A 20,081-nucleotide genomic window follows, 5' to 3' on the forward strand; every position below is an offset into this window, starting at 1 on the left:
CTCTTGTTTTTTATATTCACAAATTGTCCAGATAGTCATGAAGTCCCAATTCGTTCTTTTTATTATCATGCCTGTATTTTTCTTCAACAAAAAAGTCAGTTCGTCCATGTCCTTTATTTCTCTGATTTTTTTCCACCCAATCCTGTACGGGTGGTACTGAGTCTTGCTTCCACTCTCTAGCAAAAACAATTCTAGCAGCGGTCGTTGTATATGTAAAAGGTTTGTCCTCTTGTTCCGTCAATTGTAAATCCAAATCTGTAAAGCCTGAGTTCTTTCTGATTATTTTATCTTGTTTGCTTAGACATACTCTTTTTTGCCCCTAGTTTTAGTAATATCCATCCACTTACATATCGCAGATGATACGGCCCAGAAACTACACAACGTCCAAGGGGGAAAACACACTGTGCACTGAAGCAACAACACCCCATTGATTCCAGCCGTGAAAACCATTGACGATACAATGAAAACCTTGCTGGTTTTGGTGTTTTCTAATACGTAATCTAGCAAACCATGAATCACAAAGGAGTTCCTCCTCTCTGCATTCCAGGTCCATCTAAACAACAGCGCCCACGGTTCAGTCCACTCCCTGGATACGGATGCGCTGCTGTCTTCAGGCGAATCCCTCAAGTCGGACACGGACCTGTTCAAAGAGGGTCTGCGGCGGGCGCAGTCGACGGACAGCCTGGGGGCGGCCTCGGGGGGCTCCCTGCAGGCCAAAGCGCTGGGCTACAACCATAAGGCCAAGTCGGCCGGGAACCTGGACGAGTCCGACTTCGGGCCGCTGGTTGGTGCCGACTCGGTGTCAGAGAACTTCGACACGGCCTCCTTGGGGTCGCTGCAGATGCCCGCGGGCGGGTTCATGCTCACCAAGGACCAGGAGAAGGCCATCACGGCCATGACGCCCGAGCAGGAGGAGACGGCCTCCCTCCTCTCCAGCATCACCCAGAGTGTCGAAAACACTTATGTGTCTCCCAGCGGATATCGTTTAGTGAGCGAGATCGAGTGGAATCTGCTCCAGAAAGAGGTACACTTGGTTGGGTGTGTGTGTGTGTGTGTGTGTATTAGGCTTGGGCAATCCATGGTTCTAAATGGTTCTAAAGTACTTACAAAACTAAAGTTCTGGTGGTGAAAATTTCAGAACTCTAACAAAACTTTCAAAATTTAATTATTATTTCATTATTGGTGATTTTAATGACAGAACCAATTAGGAACTGCCATTTATTATGAAATTTTGAGAGTTTCGTTAGAGTTCTGAAATTTTCACCACCAGAACTTTAGTTTTGTAAGTACTTTAGAACCATTTAGAACCATGGATTGCCCAAGCCTAGTATGTATGTATGTGTATGTGTGTGTATATATATATATATGTATATATATATATATATATATATATATATATATATATATGCCTTAGCGTTTTGGACTTCCACAATTCCTAACAGCCTACTGGCCCTAAGTTGGCCCATGCCTGGTTTAGTCCATGTACAATTAGCTCTGGAGTTTGCCTGAATTGAACAGCAGGAAGGCTTTATCATCTCTTGTAGTTCACCTCTGCACAACAACACGAACCTCTCCTTCTTTCTACTTACAATAAAATACTTCAACATCTGTTTTCCCAACAAAACAGCAACAACACCAACTCACACAGTGCTCCATTTGCTATCCCAATGTATAAAAATACAATTGACGTATACAAATATCACCCAATCAACTACTGCATTACTTTGTAATGTAATAATAATAATTTTTGTTGTGTCAGGAGCAACTTGAGAAACTGCAACTCGCTTCTGGTGTGAGAGAATTGGCCGTCTGTTAATTCCACAAACGAACATTACATTTTTATATAGATGGTAGTTCTCCCTCCCAGCTCTGTTCTTCAGTTTGGTTTCTCTCCGTTCCAAAACAATTGTCCTGTGCAGTTTCCCCCCTCCCATTACTTCCAGGTCATTCTCTTCTCTCTCAATCTTTCACACACTTTGCCCAGAAATCCTATTTTTTCCCAATCCCTTTCCTCTTTCCACTCCCTCTGCCTCTCTCTTTAACCCATTCTCAAAACTGTTCTCCTTGCGAAATTCACACTCTGTTCTCCGCAGGTGCAGAATGCCGGGAACAAACTGGGGCGGCGCTGCGACATGTGCTCCAATTACGAGAAGCAACTGCAAGGGATACAGATCCAGGAGGCCGAGATGCGGGATCAGGTCGGTCCCTTTAGAACAGCAATTCTCAACCTGGGGGTCGGGACCCGGGCGCGGGGGGGGGGGGGTCATGAGGGGGGTGCCAGAGGAAACACCAAAGTAACCACAGTATTATCTGTTGGTCATGAGAGTTCTGTGTGGGGAGTTCGACCCAATTCTATCATTGGTGGGGTTGAGAATGCTCTTTGATTGGAGGTGAACTATACATCCCAGCAACTATAGATGGCAAATCCTTCCACCAAAAGCCCTCCTCAACTGTGATTGTAGGTGAACTATCAATTCCAGAAACTACAATTTCCAAATGTCAAGGTCTGTTTCCCTCAAACTCTACCAGTGTTCATGTTTGGGCATTGTGCTGTCGCGTGCTGGGCCTGTGACAATGTCTATTTACAGGACGTGCTTTCTGTATGCCCAACGGGACGCCAGGGTGCCTCAGCTAAAGGGTCCCATAGGTTTCCCAACACAAGGTTCTGTAGAGGCTCAAAATAGGTTCAACAAAGTTCTTTATTAAGGCTTAAATCTTCAAACAAATGAATTAAATGCTTTATAATCTTGAAAAACTAGTCGCTTTCTTGATCTGCCAACAAGTGACAGGCAACTGCTTGATAAACAGTTCCTATCTTCTTTAGGAAAACCTTCCAACCTCTCCTTGGGCAATCTTTCTTTACCCTGCTGGCGTGAGGCCCCAACTCCCGGCTCCAAGCTGCGTCATGGATAACCCGAGTGGTCCCTTACCAGGCAATGATTGCTGTAGATCTGCCAAGCTGGTGTCCTTTAGTTTCTCCATGAAAGCTGTATGAACTATTTCTTTTGCCCCAGCAAAAGCTGTGAGACCTTTCCTATTTTTCCCCAGCAAAGCTGGCTGTAGATCTGTTTCTTTAACTCCAGCAAAAGCTGTAGAGGTGAAGCTTTTTGCAGATGGGGCAGAGAAAAGCCCACACGTCCTGCTGTAAGACTCCAAACTGTGAGACTGAACTAAAAGTCCCCTTTTCCCTCCAAACCTGGGGAAAGGGGCGGATCTAGAGGCTCTAACAATGATTGATAGGTTGTTGGCCCTATGACTGCAACCTAGGAAAAGCTACCTAATTGCAAAATGCATGGCCCAAATGAATTCAAACAACTAACAGTGCAAGAAAAAGAATCAAATCTCCTGGCACAGCTGTGCCAGCACAGGCATATTGAATATCCATGCCAAGTTTGGTCCAGGTCCATCAAGATTTGAGTCCACAGTGCTCTCTGGATCTAGGTGAACTACAAGTCCCAAACTCAAGGTCAATGCCCACCAAACCCTTCCAGTATTTTCTCTTGGCCTTGGGAGTTCTGTGTGCCAAGTTTGGTTCAATTCCATCATTGTTGGAGTTCAGAATGCTCTTTAATGGTAGGTGAACTATAAATCCCAAATGACAAAATCAACCCCCCCCCCCAAAAAAACCCCCCACCACCACTATTCGAATTTGGGTATATCAGGCATTTGTGCCAAATTTGGTCCAGTGAATGAAAAAACACCCTACATTTCAGATATTGACATTACGATTCATAACAGTAGCAAAATTATAATTATCAAGTAGCAACGAAAATAATGTTATGGTTGGGGGTCACCACAACATGAGGAACTGTAATAGGAATGCAATAGGAAGGTTGAGAAACACTGCTATCATTCCAGTGTAGGGTCGGGAAGTCTTTCAAACAGGATACACATGTTTTGCTGCTATTGTTATTTACAGGTGTAAAATGACCACAGTTAATTGGTGGCATGGCATACCAATAGTCATGTTATAAGGTGTACATTTTGGAAATGACAAAATCTGTCCATTTCTCCTCGCAGGTGAAGAAGTTGCAGGTGATGCTGCGTCAGGCCAATGACCAACTCGAGAAGACGATGCGGGAGAAGCAGGAATTGGAGGAATATATGAAGCAAAGCACCGAAGACTCGGAAAACCAGGTACAGGGAGCAGGGAGAAGAAGGGAAGGGAGCCCAGGGCCCGCGGATTGAGGATTTGGCTTGGCTCGAGGCAGGTTACCAAAGAATTGGAACACATAAACATTGGGAGGAAAATCTAGAAATACACATATTGAGATGTATTTCTATGAAAGAGAGATATTAAAACGTAGTTCTATAAGGTAAGGTAAGGTAAGGTAAGGAAAAGAAAGGAAGAAAGGAAAGGAGAAAAAGGTAGGGGAGAAGGAAAAGAAAGGGAAGAGAAAGGAAGGGAGAAAAGAGGATGGGGAAAGAAAGAAAAAGGAGGGAAGAGAAAAAAAAGGTGAAAAGGTATGAGAGGAGGAAAGCAAGGGGGATGGAAGAGAGGGAGGAGGAAAGGAGGAGGGAAGGAAGAAAGGAAGGAAAGGGGGAAAGATAGGGGTAGAAAGGAAAAGGAAGCAAAGGAGATGGAAGAGAGGGAGGGGTAGAAAAAAAGGAGGGAAGGAAAGGGGAAAGTATGAGGGGAGGAAAGGAAAAAGAAGGAAGAGAAAGGACGAAAGGAGGAAGAGAGTGGAGATGAGAGAGAGGAGCGGAGAAGAAAGAAGAATGTGAGAAGAAAAGGGAAAGGGGAAAGGTATGAGGGAAGGAAAGGAAAAGGAAGGGAGAAGGAAGAAAGGTAGGGGAGAGAAACAAAAGAAAGGGGGGAAAGGAATGAGGAGTGCAAAGGAAGGAAGGGAAGAGAAAGAAAGGGAGATGGAACAGAGGGAGGAGGGAAAAAAGAAGGAGGAGGGAAGGAAAGGATGGAAAGTATGTGAGGAGGAAAGGAAAAAGAAGGAAGAGAAGACAGAAGGGAAAGAGGAGTGAGGGAAAGATGAGGGAGGGAAGGAATGAAGAGAAAGGAAGGGAGAAGCAAGAGGGAGGGTGAAGGTATGAGGGGAAGAAAGGAAAAGTATGAAAAATGGAAAGAAAAATAAAGGAAGGGGAAGGAAGAGAGGGAGGGGTAAGAAAGAAGTAGGGGGAATGGGGAAAAGTCTGATGAGAGGAAAGGAAAAAGAAGGAAAAGAAAGAAGGGAAAGAGGAGTGGAGACGGGAGAAGAAATAAGGTGGAGGGAAGACAAAGGTAAGGAGAAGGAAGAGAGGGAGGAGGAAGAAAGGAAGAGGGAAGGAAAGGGGTAATATGAGGGGAGGAAAGGAAAAAGAAAGAGAAGAAAGATGGGAAAGAGGAGTGGAGGAGAGAAGGAGGAAGGAAGAACGGAATGAAGAGAAAGGAAGGGAGAAGGAATAGAGGGAGGGGAAGGGTATGAGGGGAGGAAAGGAAAAGTAAGAAAAGAAAGAAAAATAAAGGAAGGGAAAGGAAAGAGGGAGGGGGAAAGTATGAGGGGAGGAAAGGAAAAAGAAGGAAGAGAAGGGAAAGAGGAGTGGAGAAGAGAGGGGAGAAAAAGAAAAAGGGAGAAAGAAAAAGGAGGGAAGAGAGGAAAAGGTGTAAAGGTATGAAGGGAAGAGAAAGAAGAGATTGAAAGCAGAGGGGAAGTGGTTCCAGTGAGACCTGGACAACACGAGGTATATCGGTTAGTAACATGTTTTTTTCAGAAAGGAGAGAGAAAGAAGCATTTGTTTGTCTTGCTTATGACATAATTGCAGCTGATAGTGGGTTTTTTCTCCTTTTCTCTCTTTCGATAGATCTCATCGCTTACGGCGAGAGTCCAGGAGTCGGAGTCCCTGCTTGGCGAACTGCAGCAGGCCTTTTCCCAAGCCAAGAGAGACATCCAGGAACAAATGGTAAAGACATGTCAACTTTTCCACAAGCTCGGTTTTGAGCTTCTGTCAGGCTGTTGTTTCTCCTATATATTTATTATTCTTTTTTTCCTAGTACTATCGCACTTTGGTCCTATAGGCACAAGGGTTTAACCCATTGTGCTACCACCGGGGGAGCCTTACCTTTCATATCCTGTCGTGGTGGCGTTCTCAAGCTTCAGTTGTTTGTTTGTTTCTTCCCGAAGGTCGTCCTAACCCAGTCGCGGGAACACGTCTCAGAGGAGCTGTCCCGGCTGCAGAGAGACAATGAGAGCCTTCAGGGGAAGCACAGCCTCCACGCCTCTTTGCAGCAGGCTGAGAACTTCGTCCTCCCTGAATCGGGAGAGGTAGGACATGTCTTGACGCATTTCCAAGGGAGCCGTTGTGCGGGTGGGCCCAAGAGAGCCGGTGTGTGCAGGTGGGATGCCTCCACATAATCGTAGAGTTGGAAGAGACCCCAAGGGCCTTCCAGTCTAACCCATTCTGCAAGACAGAGTCCTCCCAACCAATGGCCATCCAGCCTGAGGGAAATTCCACAATGAATGAATGATGTTTTTCCAGCCTGAAACATCCTGGCTTCATCTCAGTTCCTGGCAGATGTTGACTCTCCTTAATTGGTGTTAGTCAATGTAAGGAGCCTTGTGTTAACTTCCTTCTCAACGTAAGGAACCTTGTAAACATATCCTTAACTTAAAGAGCCATTGTCTCTGATAATTTCTGGAGTTCAGAAATTGTTTTCCCCCCAAAAATTCAACAAGTCAGCAATGTCAACAGTTAACCATTTTTCTCTGGTCATAAATGTCAGCAGTTCAGCAACTTTAAATTAGGTAAAAGTAAAGCTTTTCCCCTGACATTAAGTCCAGTCATGTCCTCCGACTCTGGGGGTTGGTGCTCATCTCTATTTCTAAGCCAAAGAGCCGGCATTGTTCGTAGATACCTCCAAGTTCATGTGGCTATCATGACTTCATGGAGCGTCATTACCTTCCTGCCAGAGCGGTACCTATTGATCTACTCATATTTGCATGTTTTCGAACTGCTAGGTTGGCAGAAGCTGGGGCAAACAGCAGGATTCGAACCTGCGACCTTTCGGTCAACAAGTTTAGGTCCTCAGCAGTTTAACCCACTGCACCAACTTTTAATTATGGTCCATGAATTCTTCACCTCTTTCTTGTAGTTTTCCAGCCTTCAATCTTTTTAGGATAGTGTCTTAAACCCAATTAGGCCCCATTCATACACCTTTCATACAATTCCATTCAAACCAAAGGTCATATATATGGTGGAGGCTCCTTCTTTGGAGGCTTTTAAACAGAGGCTGGATGGCCATCTGTCAGGGGTGCTTTGAACGGATTTTCCTGCTTCTTAGCAGGATGGGGTTGGACTGGATGTCCCACGAGGTCTCTTCCAACTCTAGGATTCTATGCTCCATGGCAGCAACTCCCACTGCCAAAGAGCTCTTGCTGTTAGGAAGTTCTTCCTAATGTTTAGGTGGAATCCCTTTCCCTGCCATTTGAAATCATTGCTCCGTTGTGTCCTGGATTCCGGAAATACAGAAAACATGCCTTCAATAGGATGTCTAGATAGTGTCAGGAGTCAATTTCTGATGGCACGAAGACATCACAAATTCCCTCTGTGACATCCTGACTGAATCAGTTCTCTCTGTGACATTCCGAAGCTAGCTGAGGGCGCTGGAAACCATGTTATGGAACTTGTGAAGTAACAAGTTCTAATAAGGAAACTGAGAAGAGGGGGAGATGGGCAGGAAAGGTGTATAAAAGGAAGTGGTGGTGGGAAAAAGTCATTAGTGTCTTTCTTTGCTGCAGAGATATAAGCAATATATCCATTTCAAAGCAAGCCTGCTTGTGAGTGCTTATTTACTATTACTATTTAGATCCTACAGTCTGACAGATAGGCAAAAAGTCCAGCTCCTCTTCATATGGTTGTTTCGATCTCCTTTCTGTGCCCTCTCCACAATGTGTGTGAGAGATCGGTGGGAAGCAACATTTTGTTTTATTAAAATACGTGAACCTCTCCTTCCAGGAGCTCCGCGAACTCGTCCTCAAATACCGTGAAGATATCATCAGCGTCCGGACCGCGGCCGACCACTTGGAAGAGAAACTGAAGGCGGAGATCCTGTTTCTGAAGGAGCAGATCCAAGCTGAACAGTGTCTGAAAGAGAACATAGAGGAGACTCTCCAATTAGAAATAGAGAACTGCAAGGAGGAGATTGGTGAGCCAGCCATTCACTTCGGTTTCCGTTTCCTATGTTGTGTTTTCTCGAGGACAGCTGTTCAGAAAACAGAGCAAATGAGGGCTGTTTTGTTCAGTTTCCTAATATTTTTCTAGCACTTCAGTGGTTTTGAAATCTCTACGGAGGTAGGTGTTGTGTGGTTTCCAGGCCGTAAGGCAGTGTTTCTCAACCTGGGGGTCAGAACCGCTGGAAGGGTCGTGGGAGGGTGTCAAAGGGGTCACCAAAGACGATCAGAAAACACGATCTTAGTCATGGGGATTCTCTGTGGGAAGTTTGGGCCAATTCTATCATTGGTGGGATTCAAGGAGCTCTGATTGTAGGTGAACTATAAATCCCAGCAGCTGCAGCTTCCAAATATCAAGGTCTATTTTCCCCAACACTAATGGAGTTTGGGGAAACTTGTTGTTTGTTGTTCATTCGTTCAGTTGTTTCCGACTCTATGTCACGATGAGGTCATAAAGAGTTGGAAACGACTGAACGAATGAACAACAACAAACAACAACAATTTTCCCCAAACTCCACCAGTGTTCACATTTCAGCATATTGAGTATTCATGCCAAGTTTGGTCCAGATCCATCATTGTTTGACTCCACAGTGCTTTCTGGGTGCAGGTGAACTACAACTCCCAAACTCAAGATCAATGCCCACCATTTTCTGTAAGTCATGAGAGTTTGGTGTGCCAAGATTGTTTCAATTCCATCGTTGGTGGAGTTCAGAATACTCTTTGATTGTAGGTGAACTATAAATCCCAGCAACTACAACTCAGTGCCCCTCCCAGCCCCACCAGTATTCAAATTTGAGCATATTGGGTATTTGTGTCAAATATGAATAAAAATACATCGTCCATATTGGATATTTACATTAGGATTCATAACACTGGCAAAATTACAGTTATGACGTAGCAACAAAAATAATTGGATGGTTGGGGGTCATCACGGTATGAGGAACTGTATCAAGGGGTCACAGCATTAGAAAGGTTGAGAAACATTGCCGTAAGGCCATGTTCTAGCAACATTTTCTCCTGATATTTTGCCTGCATCTGTTATGAATAACACATTCAGTCATCATCATGCATACATCTCCGTTTCTCCTGCTGTCTCCTGGAGAAGAATATCTCTTAGGTCAGATTGCATCCCTGCTAATCTGCCACTTTTCCAATAGTTCCAAAACTTTCATGCTTATTTACATGCTAATGGGTGGATCCCACTCCTAAACATCTAGTTTGTAATGATCTGGATGAGGGCGAACAAACTGAAATTAAATCCAGACAAGACAGAGGTACTCCTGGTCAGTCGCAAGGCCGAACAGGGTATAGGGTTACAGCCTGTGCTGGATGGGGTCGCAGTCCCCTTGAAGGCGCAGGTTCGCAGCTTGGGAGTGATCCTGGATTCATCGTTGAGCCTGGAGCCCCAGGTCTCGGCGGTGACCAGGGGAGCATTTGCACAGCTTAGGCTCGTGCGCCAGCTGCGCCCGTACCTCGGGAAGTCTGACTTGGCCACGGTGGTACACGCTCTGGTCACATCCCGCCTTGACTACTGCAACGCTCTCTACGTGGGGCTGCCCTTGAAGACGGCCCGGAAGCTTCAGCTAGTCCAGCGCGCGGCAGCCATGTTGTTAACAGGAGCAGGACGCAGGGAGCATACAACGCCCTTGCTGTTCCAGCTCCACTGGCTGCCGATTTGCTACCGGGCCCAATTTAAGGTGGTGGCGTTATCCTACAAAGCCCTAAACGGTTCTGGCCCAAAATACCTTGCGGATCGCATCTCGGCCTATGAGCCCACGAGGGCCTTGAGATCGTCTGGGGAGGCCCTTCTCTCGATCCCGCCTGCTTCACAGGCACGTCTGGCAGGGACGAGAGAGAGGGCCTTCTCGGTGGTGGCCCCCCGGCTGTGGAACACCCTCCCTGTTGACATCAGACAAGCGCCCTCCCTTATGTCTTTCCGTAAGAGCCTAAAGACATGGCTATTTGAGAAGGCATTTAACTGAGTGCTACATTAACTGGTAACGACAACTGGAACGGAATATGGTTTACGAGATTGGTTATGATTCTACGATAAGACGGAGCGGATCATTTAGTGTAATTATATTATTGTGTATTAGTGATATTGCTTTATTGTAAATTGTTTTTATATGTTGTACACCGCCGTGAGTCGCCCTAGGGCTGAGAACGGCGGTCAACAAATGCAGCAAATAAATAAATAAATAAATAAATAATCACACCCTTTGCACTTAACAGACAATGGTTCTTTTATCCCACCCTGGACTTTTTTTTTCGTGTCAGGAGTGATTTGAGAAACTGCAATTCGCTCCTGGAGTGTGAGAAGTGGCTGCCTGCAAAGACATTGCCCAGGGGTCTCCTGGATGTTTTACCATCCTGTGGTAGGCTTCTCGCATGTCCTCGCATGAGAAGCTGCAGCTAAGAGATGGGAGCTCAACCTGCTCCCCCCAGATTAGAACCGCTGACTTTTCGGTCAGCAGTCCTGACAGCACAAGGGTTTACACCAGGGGTCCTCAAACTTTTTAAACCGGGGGCCAGTTCACTATCCCTCAGACCATTGGAGGGCCGGACTATAGTTTTTTTTAAAAAAATCAATTAAAAATCCCTATGCACTTTGGACATATCTTACTTTGCTGTGTGGAAGGGCCCTCAGAGGGGGTTCTTTCTAGCCCTCTTTAGGCAGTAATTTCAGGAGCAGAAATCTGAGTCGGAAACAATGGGAAATCTTCCTCTTTCTAGTCTGAACAAAATCTGGCTACCAGTATTAAAAAAAACTCTATAACTGTAAATAAAGAACAACACTCAAACACAGGGGAACTCCAGACAAGAAACAATCAGGGCCAGCTAATCACCTCTCAACAAAGGATTCTCCCTAAAAACTGTCAGGCTATGAAATGGTAATCAAGGTGGCCAATTGAAACATTCATACCTACCTCCGACAGACAAGAGTTCTTTCTCCCACCCTGGATCTTCCACAATTTTCCTAGTTAAAGGTTTTCCTCTGACATGAAGTCCAGTTGTGTCCAACTCTGGGGTGTGGTGCTCATCTGCATTTCTAAGTCGAAGAGCTGGCGTTGTCCGTAGACACCTCCAAGGTCATGTGGCCGGCATGACTGCATGGAGCACCGGGGCAGCCTCCCTTGGCTGGCTCACGCTGCCCATCGAGCCCGATGGATAGCGTGAGACAGCCAAGGGAGGGGCAGTGTGTGGGGGGGGGGCGCTCCTCCTCTGCGGGCCGGAAGTGGCCCGTGGGCCGTAGTTTGAGGACCCCTGGTTTACACCATTGTGCCACTGGGGCTTCCATACCCTGGACATTACTCCAGAGGTATATTCAGTCCGCCACTGGTTTGACTTCTATCAGATCCACTGATAATGCCAAAAGGCACAGGTGCAGGCGAAACGAACAAAGGAGCAAATGCTGCTCGGAAACCACACAACCAATACCCCAGTGAAAGCCTTTGACAGTACAATCCGTACAGGAGTTTACGTTGTTTTTCCTTTATTTTGCAGCTGCTGCCTCCGGCCTGAAAGCCGAATTGGAGAGAATAAAAGCAGAGAAGGAGCTGGTGAGTCCTTGGCCGCACCCGAGGAGTGACTTCCTGGGTGGGGAGGGTGGGAGATACAGTCCGACATGTGTGAAGGTTACACGGATGCATTCGCTACATATGTGTAACGCTCGTTCTTCTGACTCCTCCCCAGGTGGAGTCCACCTTGAAGGAGAAAAGGCAGCAGCTGGAAGGCTTTCAGGGAAGGAAAAACAGCCTTGAAGAGCAGCTGAGGAAGGAGGCGGCAGCAAAGGTAACCTGCGTGTCTGGGTCTCTTGGGTACGAGAGAGTCAGGCCCCTCTGTCTCAGATATAAGCTCCCTTGATGTGGGAAATCTTTATTACACTATGTGACAGGCCCCATCTACACTAGTGTGGAGGCCCCATCTACCCCGTCATATGCTTTAAAACTGGATTATTTTAGTCTACACTGCCATATAATCCAATTCAAAGCAGATGATCTGGATTTTATATGACAGCCTAGATGCGGCCTAAGAAACATACCTTTCAGTACTACAGAAAAAAAGACTTTAAAGATCAACAAAGATTAGAGGGAAGTCAACAATACTTTTATTTTCATTTTTTATTTTATATTTTCCCTTCTTTATTTTCTTTTGGGGCTTTCCCCCTCTCTCAAACATCAGTCTCTCCTTTCTTACAATTCTTCTACCTATATACAATGTTCTCCCACTTTCGATGTTAAAAAATATATTTTTTTTTCAACTTTCTAAAAATTCATTAATAAAAATATTTTCGTAAAAGAAACATACCTCTTTTGCGTCTCCCCGGTGCATTTTGATGCCACCACTCCCATAACATCGTGTCAGACGATTTTTTGTTCCTGGGTTATCAATGCTGTTTGCTAATAAAAACACGGAAAAAAGTGTATTGAACTGCAAGAACATCCTGCTATAGCACATTTCACTTTCGTTTTTCAATAGCTATCCCATTGAGTCTCGACCAATTCAACCTGGTTTTAGAAAGACTTAGGAAAGTGTTACGGTTTGTTTATTTATTTATTTATTTGCTTTATTTTTATACCGCATTTTTCAGCCTAATTCGGCGACTCAATGCGGTTTACAGTACAATTTATATAACAATCACAATTAGTTAAAACACAACATACATAACAGACAATACGAACAACACAACATAGTCATCAACGCCTCAGTGAAAATCAGATTCCGTTCTCATAATCCTTCTACCATTTCCTTGTTCATTTATACCGTCTTCCTGAGTTCAGTTGCATTGTTAGCCGAACGCTTGTTCATAGAGCCACGTCTTGACCTTCCTCCGGAACGCCAGCAGCGAAGGGGCCTGCCTGATGTCTACGGGTAGGGCATTCCATAGCCGAGGGGCCACCACCGAGAAGGCCCTGTCCCTCGTCCCCGCCAACCGCGCTTGTGACGCAGGCGGGACCGAGAGCAGGGCCTCCCCGGACGATCTTAATGTCCTGGTCGGTTCATAGGTGGAGATGCGTTCGGAGAGGTAAGTGGGGCCGGAACCGTTTAGGGCTTTATAGGCTAAAGCCAGCACCTTGAATTGTGCCCGGTAGCAGATTGGCAGCCAGTGGAGCTGGCTCAGCAGCGGAGTGGTGTGCTCCCTGAGTGCCGCTCCCGTTAGCAACCTGGCTGCCGAACGCTGGACCATCTGAAGCTTCCGGGCAGTCTTCAAGGGCAACCCCACGTAGAGCTATATATGCTGCAGCAGGATGCCCCTCCCTCCACACAAATGCAAAGTTACTGCACTTTCCCCATGTTTTTGTGATTTAACCAATTAGGAAATGGCATTGATCACCCAGGAACAAAAATCCTGTTTCATAGTGTTTAGAAATTGTACATATACCCCCCCTTCTCTCTCTCTCTCTCTCTCTCTCTCTCTCTCTCTCTCTCTCTCTCTATATATATATATATATATATATATATATATATATATATATAAAGTTAAGTGTTTTTTGAGTTAACATAACTCAAAAACCACTGAACGAATTGCCGCCAAATTTGGCCACAAGACACCTACTAACCCAAGGAGAGACTATCACTCAAAAAAATTATTTTGTCATATGGGAAGAGATGTAGTTGCTGGGATTTATAGTGCACCTACAATCAAAAAGCATTCTGAACTCCACCAATAATAGAATTAAACCAAACTAGGCACACAGGACTCCCATGACCAACAGAAAGTACTGGAAGGGTTTCGTGTGCATTGACCCTGAGTTTGGGAGTTGTAATTCACCTGCATCCAGAGAACACTGGGGACTCAAATAATGAAGGATCTAGACCAAACTTGGCACGAATACTCCATATGCCCAAATGTGAACACTGGTGGAGTCTGGGGAAAATAGACCTTGACATTTGGGAGTTGTAGTTCCTGGGATTTATAGTTCACCTACAATCAAAGAGCATTATGAACTCCACCAACAATGGAATTGAGCCAAACCGAGGCACATAGGACTCCCATGACCAACAGAAAATACTAGAAGGGTTTCATGGGCATTGACCCTGAGTTTGGGAGTTGTAATTCACCTACATACACTGTAGACTCAAATAATGAAGGATCTAGATCAAACTTGGCACGAATACTCCATATGCCCAAATGTGAACACTGGTGGAGTCTGGGGAAAATAGACCTTGACATTTGGGAGTTGTAATTTCTGGGATTTATAGTTCACCTACTATCAAAGAGCATTCTGAACCCCACCAACTATAGAATTGGGCCAAATTTCCCACACAGAACACCATGACCAACAGAAAATACTTGTTCATTGGTTGCGCAATAACAATATTACGTCATTCCTGCCTTTCTTCTTTTCCCATGAGAAGAAGGGCTTAGTCAGAGGTCCTTCAAACAGTCTCTTAACTCGGACCGAACATCTTATCATGTACATAAAAGCAGGAGAGCTTTGAAAGCATGGAACCTGATGCCTCGGTGTCTTGCTCCAGGTGACCCTTGAGCAGCTGATGTTCGAGGAGAAGAACAAAGCGCAGCGTCTTCAGACGGAGCTGGATGTCAGCGAGCAAGTACAGAGGGATTTTGTGAAGCTCTCGCAGACCCTGCAGGTGAGGCTTCCCTTTGGGGCTCCAGGTGGGGGGCAACGCGGGGGTGGTTTGTCTATTAGCAGTGCATGGGGAAGGGTTTCTTTCTCCTCCTCCCATGAGTGCAAATGCCTCAGTTTCCCTTTGCAATCCCTCCCTCTCAAAGTGGACAAAGCAAGTGGCATCGCATCATTTCCTGTTGCCATTGTGAGGCTCACAACTTCTGAGGATGCCTGCCATAAATGCAGGCGAAACGTCAGGAGAGAATGCTTCTGGAACATGGCCATACAGCCCAAAAAACCTACAAAAATGTTCAGTTACTTTGATAGAGGTTACCTTCTTTGAGGCAACCCAGGAGGCCCAGATGACGCCGGGCAAGGAGGGGAACTCTGCTTAATGCAGCCACCCAAACCTCCAGCCCAGCCCTCATGCTCTGCTGCTGGGAAATCCCAGCCAATGCCAAGGGCAGGAATTGCCCAAATTGTAGGGGGAATCTCTGGGGCACTCCCCTCATGACTCCTCCAGGGTCCCGACCCCCAAGTTCAGTGTTTTTTTTCAGTACTGGGAGCCACATTTTGTTCATTTTCATGGTTTCTTCTTTTCTGTTGAAATTGCTTGTGGATTTCGATGGCTTCGCTCTGTAATCTGACAAAGTGGTGGCTGGTCACTTGCAAATCAAGCTTGCTAATGGCACCCTTTACACTTGGTTAACAGACATTGGCTCTTTCTCCCAGCTTCCTGGTAAAATGTCAGAAGCAAATGCTGATAGAACACATTGACGTTGCAGCCAACCCCCCAGTGATTTTACGAGTTTCTCCCCCACAAACAATCTGCTCCACCCCTATCTCATCCTGATTTTAATATTTTTAGTTTTTTTCTTGCACATGCGGCCCACTCATTGTTATGTTATTTTATTTTACTGTGTATGATTTTGCTTTATCGTCTTTATACTCACATGTTGTATGTATTTTACTGTGTTGTTATAGTGTATTGGTTTTTACTTTATTGTAATATGCTGTTGGGCTTGGCCTCATGTAAGCCACCCCGAGTTCCCATTGGGGAGATGGTGGCAGGGTATTAAATAAAGATTATTATTATTACGAGGGGTATTTTTTTAAGTAAGGTCCGTTTTGTTGTAGACACTAGTAGTTCGCGCGCATACTGCAACGAGCACGTGCGTCGTGTACTGGCATGCCTCGGGAACAACTGTGCTCAGTTTCCGCTCTGTAGCTTACCTGTACGGTTCTGTTCTGTGATTTAAAAATGTTTAAGACTATCAACTCACCCTCCGCATGTGAGGTTCGCTCAATGATACAGTTTTTGTCAGCAAGGAACCTGCCTGCTGCAGAAATTCATCGACAGATTTGTGAAGTGTACGGTGATACTGGTATGAGTGAAAGCAAAGTGTGTAAGTGGGTACCACAATTCAAAGATAGTCGTGACAACGTCCATGATGAGGACCGCTCCGGTCACCCTTATTTGATTACAGACTATTTGATTTGATCGCACACTCAAATTTTGGTTTTTGTGGTCCTCTGTTATGAGTTTCGGAACCCAACGGGAGCACGGTTTCCTAAACTTTAGGTGTTCAGAAACAATGTTGTAAAGCACTGATCTCAACATGTCAGGAAATTCGTTTGAGAGACCTGTTATTGTGAAGCGCCTGTTCTCACAAATTCTCGCTTCAACTGAAGCCACCAAATCGTCTGTAATCAAAGAAGGGCAACCAGAGCAGTCCTCATCATGGACGTTGTCACGGCCATCTTTGAATTGTCGTACCCACTTACGCACTTGGCTTTCACTCATAATGGTATCACCGTACACCTCACAAATCTGTCGATGAATTTCTGCAGCAGGCAGGTTCCTTGCTGACAAAAACCGTATCACTGAGTGAACCTCACATGCGGCAGGCAAGTTGATAGTCTTAAACATTTTTAAAGCACAGAACAGAACCATACAAGTTAGCTATAGAGCGGAAACTGAGCACAGTTGTTCCCGAGACATGCCGGTACACGACACACGCGCTCGTTGAGGTATGCGCGCGAACAACTAGTGTCTACAACAAAACGGACCTTACTTTAAAAATATCCCTCGTGTTATTATTATTATTATTATTATTATTATTATTATTGCCATGAAAGCCTTTGACAGTGTATCTCAAAGGAAGGCTGGGGCTTCACCCTTACTTTCCTTAGGCCCTTTGTTCAGGCGTGACTCAAAGGCCCACATCAGCCACAGCAATCCCGCCTTTCGGTCCCCCTTTGCTGACCAACTTGCATCTTATCATCAAATTAGCTGACTTCAGACAGTTGTTTCTGCTTCAGTAGCGGCTCTTATCTTTATTTCATTCATTGCAGTAACCCTTACTCGTTAGCACGGTCAGATGCAAGGGAAAAGAGCCAAGAGGCATAGCAATGGCGTCTGCTTCTATTTACACTCCACTGTTATTAGCTCATTAATTCAGTGTTCAGCCTCCTAGTCTGTTGCAACATCTTCTTTGTCTGTTCCATGCATGCTTCATCATGCTCCGCAGCTTAACTTTTTCAGAGCTAGCAGCATGGACAGTATATTGACATTATACTGATATGCCTTTCCGTTTAGGTCCAGCTGGAGCGGATCCGTCAGGCCGACTCCCTGGAGCGGATCCGGGCCATCCTCAACGACACCAAACTGACAGACATTAACCAGCTGCCCGAAACATGACCCCCTCCTCGGACGGCGAGGCGATGAGGCGGCGAGGCCACGTCGGGTTTTTTCTCCCCCCAGAAAAACTCATCTTTATAGCAAAACGTTTAATAACTATTATTATTATTATTATTATTTAACTCTTTAACCGAAAGCGCAGAAGATGGCGCGAGGGAGCAGTGTGGTTCCAGGCGGCGTTTCCAGGAGGGAGAAGAAGAGAAAGAAAGGAGGCTTTGCGTTTTGCGGGTGAGAGACGAGGATCGAGGCGCAGAGGCGGGTGCTTTCCGGGGGTCTGCCGTCCCTCACTTTTTCCTTAACTCCAGAAAGCGGCGTTCTCTCTCTCCCATACTCCCTTCTTCCCTCTGTAATCAGTTTCTTTTTCTACGACGATCAAGGAAGCTGCTAGAAATCAACGTCTCCCAAATTCGGTTTCAGACAAAAGCTATCGACCCCACCGGCGACTGAATGGTTGCCAACAGGAGCAAGGCAGGAGGGGTTTGTAGTAGTAAGATATGTCGATATTTTATATTAAAATACGGATTAATTTTTCAGGAATTTGGGGCTGGAGGGCTTTCAAAGCTCGATGCACTTTGTTCCTACTTTGTGTGTTTTTAAGAGCCCGGTTTGGCAGTTGAGAGGTAGTGACGGAGCGGCCAAAGAAAGGGAGGAAAAGGAACAAAATCCACGGATCACTTGGGATTTGGGATCCAAGTTTCCTGGTCACCTGGGAGTCACAAGGGAAGTCACTCTTGAGAAGCAAAAACGTCCTGCGGGTAGAGCAGATAAAGCTTTCATTTCAGGGAAGAGAGGCCTTGTGGTCTCTTGCCCTTACACAACAATAATAATCAAGTCTTCATTCGATTCTTTCTTAGCGATGGGGCAGATGTTATAATGTCTCCCCCCACCCCAGTGAATCTGTGTGGCTTTTTCACAGTTTGGAATGTACCGCGGATATCGAAGCCCACTCTTTTAGGCTCTTGCATGGAGAACAAAACCAGTTGAGCTGGATCCAACCCCCATTGAAACCAGGGAGACTTCAGCTCATCTCTGAATAAGGAGCTTGGCAATGTATCTGATAGTTATGAATCTCTGCTGAAAGTAGGGGGGCCCTTTTGCGTTGCTTTGAACATTCGTCACCCGGCGGACGTGGACGTACGTGTGAAGGCAACGCTTGTGAAACGGCTGTTGGATCTTCCTGGGATAGGTCTCCATAGAAGCGGATTGTGGAAGCTGCGTTTAGGGTTTGAATTCAGAGCCATCGCGTTACACTCGGAACCTGGTTTGATCCATCCAGCGAGAGGAAGGATAACGAAAGCGGGCTGGGTTTTGAAGGCTGGAAAAAACGCCATGTCGAAGAGAAACACCATCATGTTTGTCCACCTTCACTGAAAGTGTTTTTGAGTCCTTTCCGCTGGCACAAACTATGTATTTGAGAGCCACTGAATTGTCAGTTGAGCATTGGTGGTGAAATGGGTTTAAGGAGCTACAAAATGTGAGCACTCTGGTCAGAAGGGGGGAGATTTTTTGTGGAAAAGCAACGGTTAACATTGTGGGGAATTCTTAAATTTTGCGCAAATGGAGAGTCCTTTTCTCACGCTGCTTTGGGAAATTTTACACTGGACTTTAGGAGAGGGATCCATCTTGTCTTCATCTTGCTGAGTCTGTTGGAAGCATTTTGGTTTGTTTTTTTGCTCTACTGCCCATCTTTTCTGACAGAATGCGCCCACAGCGTTTAAAGCATCAAAAACAAAGCCGCTTTTGCCGTTCGATCAGGATCTCGCAGGCTATAATGAATTATGAATGAGCCACTTCCATGTGATGCTGCACAAGGCCGGTGACTGAGCCTTTGATTTTTGGGAGCCTTAAACCTACTCCAAAGACACTTTGGGGAACGACGCTTTCTGCAGAGAGAAGGAAGAAGCGGATAGCGCAGTCGTACTAAGCTGTAACAGATATTGACAACATCTTGCTACAACCAGAAGCCCTAAGACCCCAAACCACACACTTATTTGAGGCCGAAAAGGGAAAATAATCATCAGACTCAAGAGGGGGGTTCTCCAATTCAGCCTCCGTTTTCCTGTTTTCGGGGGGAACGCTCTTCTCGCCGGACAGGGCTGCATCACATACAACCTCAGCCTTTGTTCCTTTGCGTTGACGGACGGGGCTCCACCACTGCGACAGTCCGCTCGTACTGATTCTGTGCAGAACGTACGGAGGAGAAATGCCATCAGGATCGAACTCTCTTGTTCTGTATACGTGTACAGTCTTTTCATATGTGCGGCCTGCGTTCTTCCAGCATGTGTGATCGTTAACCGTGACCCCCGATTTTCTTTCTTGCCTCGGTGGCCTCGTCACGCGAGAGAAACCCTCCAAAGCATGGTTTGGCCCAAGAGGAGAAGGGCGGCTGCGTTCTCGCTTGGTTCCCTTTGCGGAAAAGCTCGCTTTCCGATTCCGCGCGACAGGAGGGTTTGGGGATCATGCTGTATTCCAACCAGTCGAGCCACCGGTGTCCTGTGAAAGTGTGGGTGTGGGATTCTCCTGTCTACCGAATTTTTAAAAAATCAATAAAATGAAATGTAACCCTTTGTTAACTGTATTGAAAGGCGTATCCTTACAAAGTGTTCCAAATTAAAGGAGGAAATTAAAGAAAAAGGTCTTCTCTGG

The 20,081-nt window shown here is 45.8% G+C and overlaps 1 protein-coding gene across 1 annotated transcript in view; it reads left to right on the forward strand.

The window, feature by feature from the left end:
* Positions 1–20,069, forward strand: part of RABEP1 (rabaptin, RAB GTPase binding effector protein 1) — a 48,288-nt gene extending 28,219 nt beyond the window's left edge. Inside the window, exons 9-18 of the mRNA XM_060756977.2 lie at positions 548–1,024; positions 2,094–2,198; positions 4,021–4,137; positions 5,794–5,892; positions 6,114–6,254; positions 7,945–8,134; positions 11,664–11,719; positions 11,853–11,951; positions 14,640–14,756; positions 17,334–20,069. Of these exons, the coding sequence (XP_060612960.2) occupies positions 548–1,024; positions 2,094–2,198; positions 4,021–4,137; positions 5,794–5,892; positions 6,114–6,254; positions 7,945–8,134; positions 11,664–11,719; positions 11,853–11,951; positions 14,640–14,756; positions 17,334–17,435 (1,503 nt within the window). The 3' untranslated portion in view covers positions 17,436–20,069. The remainder of the gene's footprint in view (positions 1–547; positions 1,025–2,093; positions 2,199–4,020; positions 4,138–5,793; positions 5,893–6,113; positions 6,255–7,944; positions 8,135–11,663; positions 11,720–11,852; positions 11,952–14,639; positions 14,757–17,333) is intronic.
* Positions 20,070–20,081: the final 12 nt, after the last annotated feature.

This window comes from Anolis sagrei, chromosome 11, assembly GCF_037176765.1.
Source record: "Anolis sagrei isolate rAnoSag1 chromosome 11, rAnoSag1.mat, whole genome shotgun sequence".
Lineage (NCBI taxonomy): Eukaryota > Metazoa > Chordata > Lepidosauria > Squamata > Dactyloidae > Anolis > Anolis sagrei.